The sequence below is a fragment of the Helianthus annuus genome, chromosome 9 (assembly GCF_002127325.2).
Source record: "Helianthus annuus cultivar XRQ/B chromosome 9, HanXRQr2.0-SUNRISE, whole genome shotgun sequence".
Taxonomy (NCBI): Eukaryota; Viridiplantae; Streptophyta; class Magnoliopsida; order Asterales; family Asteraceae; genus Helianthus; species Helianthus annuus.
This window is the reverse complement of record NC_035441.2, coordinates 76,747,173-76,756,129: the sequence shown is the minus strand read 5'-3', so window position 1 is coordinate 76,756,129 and position 8,957 is coordinate 76,747,173. Positions and strand designations below refer to the sequence as shown.

The 8,957-nt window shown below is 40.1% G+C and overlaps 1 protein-coding gene across 1 annotated transcript; it reads left to right on the top strand.

Moving 5' to 3' along the window:
• The first annotated feature begins 6,867 nt into the window (after window positions 1–6,867).
• On the top strand, window positions 6,868–7,515 carry LOC110875787. The gene has a single exon (XM_022123987.1). The coding sequence runs from the start codon at window positions 6,868–6,870 to the stop codon at window positions 7,513–7,515; it is 648 nt and encodes a 215-aa protein (XP_021979679.1).
• Window positions 7,516–8,957: the final 1,442 nt, after the last annotated feature.

Sequence of the window (8,957 nt, the reverse complement as noted above, 5' to 3'; positions counted from 1 at the left end):
CACTACCTGTACGGTACCAGGTGCACGATTTACACCGATCACAGGAGTCTCGAGCATATTCTTAAGCAAAAGGATTTGAACATGCGTCAACGAAGATGGGTTGAACTACTGAATGATTACGAATGCGCCATCAAGTATCATCCGGGAAAAGCCAATGTTGTGGCTGACGCTCTCAGCAGGAAAGACACTTTACCTAGACGCGTACGAGTCTTGCAGCTCACTATTCAGTCCAGTCTTCCCGCACAAATACGAACTGCTCAGATGGAAGCATTAAAGCCCGAAAACATCAAAGCTGAAGCCTTACGAGGCTCAAGGCAACAAATGGAACAAAAGGAGGACGACGCCTACTATGTAACGGGGCGTATTTGGGTCCCACTTTATGGCGGTCTACGCGAACTTGTAATGGATGAAGCTCACAAGTCTCGCTATTCGGTACATCCAGGGTCGGATAAAATGTACCACGACATCAGCACTACTTATTGGTGGCCTAGTATGAAGGCCCACATCGCTACGTACGTTGGAAAATGCTTAACCTGTGCGAGAGTCAAGGTTGAATATCAGAAACCAGCTGGTCTGCTTCAGCAGCCTAAGATACCGCAATGGAAATGGGAAGAAATTTCCATGGATTTTGTTACAGGTTTACCTAGGTCTCAGCGTGGGAATGATACAATATGGGTCATAGTTGATCGACTCACCAAGTCTGCACACTTCCTGCCGATTAAGGAAACGGACAAGTTCTCCACTCTCGCAGACGTCTATCTTAAAGAAGTTGTTTCGAGGCACGGAGTGCCCACATCTATTATTTCGGATCGCGATGCACGATTCACGTCAGAGCTATGGCAAGCAATGCATAAATCTTTCGGCTCACGATTAGACATGAGCACAGCATATCATCCTCAGACGGATGGGCAGTCTGAGCGAACGATTCAAACACTTGAAGACATGCTTAGGGCATGCGTTATCGATTTCGGCAACGGCTGGGAAAAACACCTCCCATTGGTGGAGTTTTCGTACAATAACAGTTACCATACCAGCATTCAAGCCGCTCCATTCGAGGCATTGTACGGACGTAAATGCCGGTCACCTCTCTGTTGGGCAGAGGTGGGGGATAGTCAAATTACGGGTCCAGAGATTGTAGTGGACGCCACAGAAAAGATTGCACAGATACGACAACGCATGGCGGCAGCACGCGACCGTCAGAAAGCCTACGCGGACAAGCGTAGAAAGCCATTGGAATTTGAGGTCAGGGACCGGGTTTTACTAAAAGTCTCACCCTGGAAGGGTGTGGTTCGTTTTGGCAAACGAGGCAAATTAAATCCGCGGTATGTCGGACCGTTCGAGATCATTGAGAAAATTGGCAAAGTAGCCTACAAGTTGAACTTACCAGCTGAACTCGGAGCAGTTCACAATGTCTTTCATGTGTCGAACTTAAAGAAGTGCTTATCAGATGAAACCCTCATCATTCCTTTTAAGGAACTCACTATCGACGAGCGGTTGCAGTTCGTCGAGGAACCAGTTGAAATCACGGACCGGGATGTTAAGGTCCTCAAGCACAAGAGAATCCCTCTTGTTCGAGTTCGTTGGAACTCCCAGCGTGGCCCAGAGTATACCTGGGAACGCGAAGACCAGATGAAAGAAAAGTACCCCCAGTTATTCGAAACCAATGCATCCACTACTGAGGCTGAAGCTACTACTACTGAATTTCGGGACGAAATTCCAAAACAACGGGGGGATGATGTGACACCCCAGGAAAACCAGTGAACAATGTAACTTACCTAGCTTCCTCAGTGAGTGCGTACCAAATTTCGGGACGAAATTTCTTTTAAGTTGGGGATAATGTGACAACTCAAATTTCCAAGATTTCTATTTCGCATTTATTGCACGTTCTTGTATTATTTAGTTGATTGATTTCACAATTAGTTGCTATGGAATTGTGTATGTTTTGATACGATGAAGTATGTTGCGTGATTTTGCATGGGTGTTTGTTAATTGTGATAGACTTGTCAAATATGTGATCTTGGTGGTGAAACTGTAAAATTGATTGAGATGGTGTGCATGAGTAAAATATAATACTTAGGGATGTAAATGGTAATTAGTGAAATCCTAGATACTTAACCCTAATCTAAACTTCACTAATCACTTTTCACAAGAATTCAAGCACGTACTCTCATTTCTTTGGCTCCCTAGCAATCATCACCATCATCATTGGCACTAGATAATCATCACACTTGATTCCTCTTCCTCTAGAATCGTTCAAGGTAATTGTTTAATCATTGTTCATGATTAATTGCTGATTGATTTCTTGATTTTGTGTTCATAGAAAACCCTAATTGCTCATGTGATATTCTGTGATTTAAATTCTGGATATTTGAGATTACGACGATGATTAGATGCATGCTTGATAGGTTATTATTGTGATGATTGTTGTGGTTTAACATCGATTGAATAATCTTGTTATCTGCCGTCATATGATTAGATTTAGGGTTTGCTTGAATGATATACGTAACTGCTTTGATCTTAATGAACGAATGATTGAAATGTTCTCAGAGTGTTGTGAATGAATATGTTATCATGTCCGAGGTTAATATTATGTTGTGATAGTCTGAGTTTATAATGAAAACATGTGACCGAGTTTTAGAAATATCACTTAATCCGAATTACATAAACAACACCCTTAGCCCGAGTTTAATGAAATGTCTATGGTCCGAGTTTAATTGGGCCGAGTTTAATGAAATGTCCATTGCCCGAGTTTGATAAAAATACTTGGTCCGAGTTTAATGGTATGATAGTGGACCGAGTTTAATGTTACTTGGTTGGTCCGAGTTTAAACACACTAGCATGTCCGAGTTTAATCTAGTGACATTGGGCCCGAGTTTATTATAAGGTTATATGGTCCGAATATAATGAAAGTATTATGGTCCGACTTTAATGTTTATCCCATTGGTCCGAGTTTAATCCTTTTCTATACTTGACCGAGTTTAATGAATGTATATTGGACCGAGTTTAAAACATGAGCAACCATGTCCGAATTTATATGTTGATTATATGTCTGAGGTTGTATGATGATTACATGTACCATCCGAGTTTTGAACAGGGGAGCCCCCCCCCCCATACTTGCCTGAGTTTTTGAGAGGTGCATGATCCTGTAAATGTTCATATGAATTACGTGAATTGTATGAATGGGTTAACTGTTACGTGATACATGATAGATACATGATATTGGCTATCAAGCACTATGTGATATTAGATTACTAGCGTATCATTTCGAACATGAACTGATTTGTTATACGTGCATACAATAGGACTTGATTAATTACTTGTGAGTGCATAACCTAGCATACCGAGCAAACCAAGGTGAGTTCACACTCCTACTAAGGCATGGGATTCCCGGGTCGTGGGAATGGGATAAAGGTTAATATTGACTAAGAACGTATATATGCTTTTCCTAGACTATCACCTACCATGGTCCTCGGATGTCAGGACGGTTCCGTAGGTTAGGATAACACCTACGTGGTCATATGCCAATTACTGCCTCGGATGTCAGGCACGCACGTAAAACCTACGTGTACGCATTACTTACTTCTATCCTCGGTTGTGAAGGATACGTGCGTAAAACCTACGCACACCCCATACGCGCTACTGTTCTCGGATGAAGAACAGGGATGATACGAGTAGTTGATACGAATAGTCTAGTGGTCACATAACATGGGAAGCCCCCACCTGTATAACTTACTATTGGCCCATTAGAGCCACCCGTTACTTACTGTTACGCACTTACTTACTGTGAACTCGCTCAACTAGTTTGTTGATCATTCTGTTACATGCCTTGCAGATCGTTAGGTACTTGGAGCTTACACTGGAGAAGCGGGTCGTTGTGGACAAGGATCGTGGTTTCTACGTTGAACTATTATGACATTTAAAACTATTAACTATTGTTGGATTATTTACTATGCTTCCGCTACACTTTGAAACTATGGTTATGTTTTGAACACCTATCGTATTGGATGGATGGTTTACATTTATTTTATTTAATATTAATTACATGTTCAATATGATTGGTGGCTTGATCCTGGTCAGTCACGCTCCCAAGCGGTGATACTCCGCAGGTGGATTTTGGGGGTGTGACAAAGGCGGCGGTTATTGAAAGATAAAAACCCTAGACGCAAATCCAACAATTCGCAAAAAACAGATTACGTATTAGATGTAAGAACCTCTAAACGCTGATCTGATCTTGACAAATCACGCTGAAAATCAAGGGTTTCGGGCAAGAGCAGATGTCGCCATTAGCTAGAGAGAGAATTAGGGTTATTTGAACTACTTGTCATAGGACTAGTTAGGCGGTCAGAACATGTTTTACGCGAACAACGCGTTAAAGTAGCGTAAGCTACCTAAACGAGTCGTAATGGGTCGTAAGCACTTAGGTTAGGTTGGCGGTTTGAGAAGCTGGAAGTGCTACAAATCTTAACCTTATGTGTTGCCCTTTGTGCAAACATGATCGAAATAGCAGAGATCATTTGTTTTTTCAGTGTTGGTTTGCAAATCAAGTTTGGACTAACGTGAAGAGCATGGTGAATTTGGAGAGTGTAGATAACACATGGCAGTCTTTAATGCAATGGGTTGATCAATACTCTAATTCTAAGAAAATTTATGACATTGTGTGCAAATTGGTGGTGGTTGCGACTTCTTATTATGTCTGGCAAGAGCGAAATAGTCGGCTGTTTAGTTCTAATCAATTGACAGAGTTATAAGTGGCTGACAAGATCAAAAATTCGGTTCGACTTCGGCTCATGGGTTTCAAGTTCCAAGTGGATTCTGCTAGGCGGAGGATTTTCAGAATCTGGAAGATAGATGATAGCAAGGATGATGTAGCGGATCCAGGCTAGTTGTCTTTATGTTTTTTGTTTTTTTTTTTTCGGCCTAGATTTGGTTTTTGGGCCGTGATTGTTTAGTTTGCTAGTTAACGTTTAGTCTGGGTTTTTTTTGTTTGTTTGGTTTCTTTGGTTGTTGGCCTAGTCTTGGTATGCCAAGTCTAGTTGATGTGTTGCTTTGACACATCCTTGTACTTATTTGGTTTCATTTATAAAATTCATCGGGGTAACCCTTTACCCAAAAAAAGCACTTAGGTTAGGTTTCGTTTTAGTATATAGGCTTTGTTAAACCATATCATATGAGTTCCCACACTCATTTGGTTTACGAGACCTCATCCTATCCGATCTTCCGATTTAGGTCCGGTTTATTTATGTAGTTTACCTATATTAGGTGCCGTTTGATTTCTGTGATCCCTCTAGCTTGCTTGGTAGTTGTTCAAGACTTCTAAGCACTCTCAAGTGAGTACATAATCCCCTCTTTTACTGTTTTCAAATGTTTTGGGGTGAAATATGTGTACCTATTTGTTATGTTCATGTTTTCAAAAGTATAATTTATTATACGTATTAGTACTTATCTTTTGACAAACTGAAAGATTATTTATGGTTTAAACACTAATTTTTCCAAAGATTATAAAAAAATAATTGTTTTTTTTGGGTAAAGGGTTACCCCGGTAAAATTTTATAAATAGACCAATAAGTACAAAGGTGTGCCTGATATAGCACACACAGCTAGCCTTGACATACCAAGACTAGGAAAACCAGAAAAACACAACCAGCAAACAACACGAACAGTTACAAAACACAACCCAAACACAAGACCTCATCAACTAACAAGAAAACCCACTAAATACACACCATAGGATCTAAGCTATCCCGGGTCTTCATCCAGCGCCCTTAAAGGGATCTGCCACTTTTTCAGAACTTTATTATGATCAGCATGACCTTGAAACTTGAAACCCATCAACCGATGCCTAACTGAGTTTTTAATCTTCTCGGATACCTGTGTAGCCGAACACTGTAATCGGGAGAATAGCCGGTTATTTCGTTCATGCCATATGAAGTAAACCGACGCAGCTAGCACCAATTTACATACAACATGCTCCATCTTCCTAGAATTCGAGTGCTGGTTCATCCAATCCGAAAAAGAGCTCCAAGAATCACTAACATTATCCATATCCACCATTGTTTTAATGTTATTCCATACCTGTGATGTAACACCCCGAAAACGGGTTTGGTAATTAACCCATGTTAATACTAAAAGACGGGTAAAGTACCGTTAGTGGTAAAATAGCCCGGTGAATATTAGGATTTTAAATAAATAAACCTGATATTAGGGTTTGGTAATAAGTCTCTTTCTTTTGCTGGTAGACTACAACTTATCAACTCCGTTTTATCAGCCATGCATATCTATTGGGCATCCGTTTTTATTATTCCTTCTAGGGTCATCACTGACCTTGAGAAGCTTATGCGACGGTTCTTATGGAATGGTAACAACCTGAGTAGAGTTAAGGCGAAAGTCTCTTGGGCTGATGTTTGCTTGCCGAAGAGTGAGGGTGGTTTAGGTATAAAGTGTATTTCGGATGTGAATAAGGCACTTATGACTAATCATATCTGGAGCATTCTGGTTAATAGGAAGTCTCTTTGGGTTCAATGGATACATACACACAAATTGAAAGGTAGGAGTTTTTGGGATATCAATAGCAAAGGTAATATGAGCTGGGGATGGAGGAAAATCTTATCTCTTCGTAGTGTTGTTAGGCCTTTTATATGGAAGGTTGTTCGAAGTGGGGCTCAAACAAATGTCTGGTGGGATAATTGGTGTCAAATTAGTCCGTTAAGCTCTTTTATATCGCCACGGAGAATAACTAATGCTGGCTTCAACATCTCTTCTTCTATTTTGGATCTAGTTGATGAAAACGGAAACTGGAGATGGCCGTAAGCTTGGTATGATTTATACCCGGTTTTGATTGGGTTAAATGCTCCTCAATTGACACAAAATATGGTGGACCGTACGGTTTGGAGAGACTTGGATGGGAACTCATGTTCGTTTTGTTCATCAGAAGTGTGGCATGCTATTCGGTGTAGGCAGAATCAGGTCTCCTGGGTTGATGGGGTATGGTTTTCTCAATGCATCCCTCGACATTCATTTCACTTATGGTTAGTCATAAAGAATAAACTTAAAACCCAAGACCGGCTTGCTGCGTGGGAGGCAGGAAGTGTAACAAATTTAAACCTCATGTGTTGTCCGCTGTGTAGAACTAATCGGGACTCTAGAGATCATTTGTTCTTTCAGTGCTCGTTTGCTTCTAAAGTGTGGAACGAAGTTAAGAATATGGTTCAAATGGGTAATGTTGATAGCACTTGGCAATCGATTATGACGTGGATGGAACGAAATGCAAGCTCGAATAAGACGGGGCATATTATATGCAAGCTGGTTATTGCGGCTTCGACTTACTTCATATGGCAAGAGAGAAACAATTGTCTATTTTCCAATGCTTTTGCTGATCAGAATGTGGTGATTCAGAGGATTAAGGAAGCTGTTCGTTTACGTTTAATGGGGTTCAAGTTCCGAAGACAATCGAGTATTGAGAGTCTTCTAAGGACATGGAAGATCGGCTCCAATGATGAGGCAAATGATCCGGGCTAGCTAATTTTAGTTAGTTTAGTCGTTCTTGTGTAGTGTTGGCCATTTTGTGTTAGTTGTTTTTTGTTGGTTGTGTTTGTGGGTTGTGGTTTTCTTGTGTCCTAGGCGTTGGTATGTCAAGCCTAGTTGGTGTGTCCTCTTCGGGCATGCCCTTGTTCTTATTTTCGCATTTATAAAATTTACCTGGGTAATCCCTTTACCCAAAAAACCTGATATTAGATAAATGTAGTATAAAGGCTTTTGGAGGAAATAAAGTTTATAGAAGGCCCGACCTAACGGGACCTAAAATAAACTTAGTTATAAATATTCCCGAACCCGCTAAGTTAACTAAGAACATTTAACCTAGTTAATAAGTGGGAAAATTGTTAAAAGAAATAAGTAGGCCGTGGCCTACTTAATAACGAACCAAACACGAGGGGTTAAAGTGGGATAACTAGAAAAGTTATTTAATAAAAACAAATACAAACACACACACACACAGTGTGTGTTCTGGATCGAGCTCAGGGGCGACCAAGAAGGGTCAAACCCTAATCAACACAATTTCATCAAATTGAAGGGGCAAATCAAGTCCAAATCAAAATCCGAGTATGAATTAGTGATCTCCATTGAAAAAGGAGTCATAGGGTATGTAAATTTCTTGAGAAATCTCTAGTTGAAATTCTGAGCAAAACTAGAGAACTCGAATCTGAACTTGCATGTTTGTTGTTTGGGTGAAATTAGTGATGAAACTATGTCTAGGAGTAAACCCTAGTCATGTACTTGTTGAATTGATGTTCATGGTTGTGAATCCATGATCATACACTCATGTGTCAAGTGGGTTTTGATTATGTAGTAAAGATGATGATGTACACATGTTTAAAAACATCATAGTTGCTAGTAGGAACAAGATACTTGAACAATTTGCAAGTTTGAGTAATTGATCATAAGTGATAGTGGTGAATTTTGATGTTAATCTTGGTAAAAATAACTAGTTAGGAACTAGTTAGTAAATATGTAAAATCATGCACATTAGGTGTTTGTTAAAATGCCTAAATGAGAACTAAGTGTTGATAATGTGCCTAATTGAGTCTTGTGAACTTGATAGTGCAATCATATGTGTTAATTGGTGATTGTCTTTATGGTCCTTCGAGTCATACCATTAGTATGAGGGAATTCTTTGATTGCATCCAAGTTGCTGAGCTTGTGGATGTTCGGAGTCATGGGCTTCATTACACTTGGAACCAAAATCCTAGAGAAGGGATTGGAGTCCTCAAGAAATTAGATCGTATCATGAGTAACATTAAATTTATGGATTTATTCCCTAATGTTTATGCTTTGTTTCAGCCGGCTAGGGTCTCTGATCACACCCCCTGTATCCTAAAGTTACCAGCTATTCCTCGTAAAAAGCAGAAGCCGTTTAAATTTCCAAATTTTCTCACTTCTAAACCGGATTTCAGGCAGTTTGT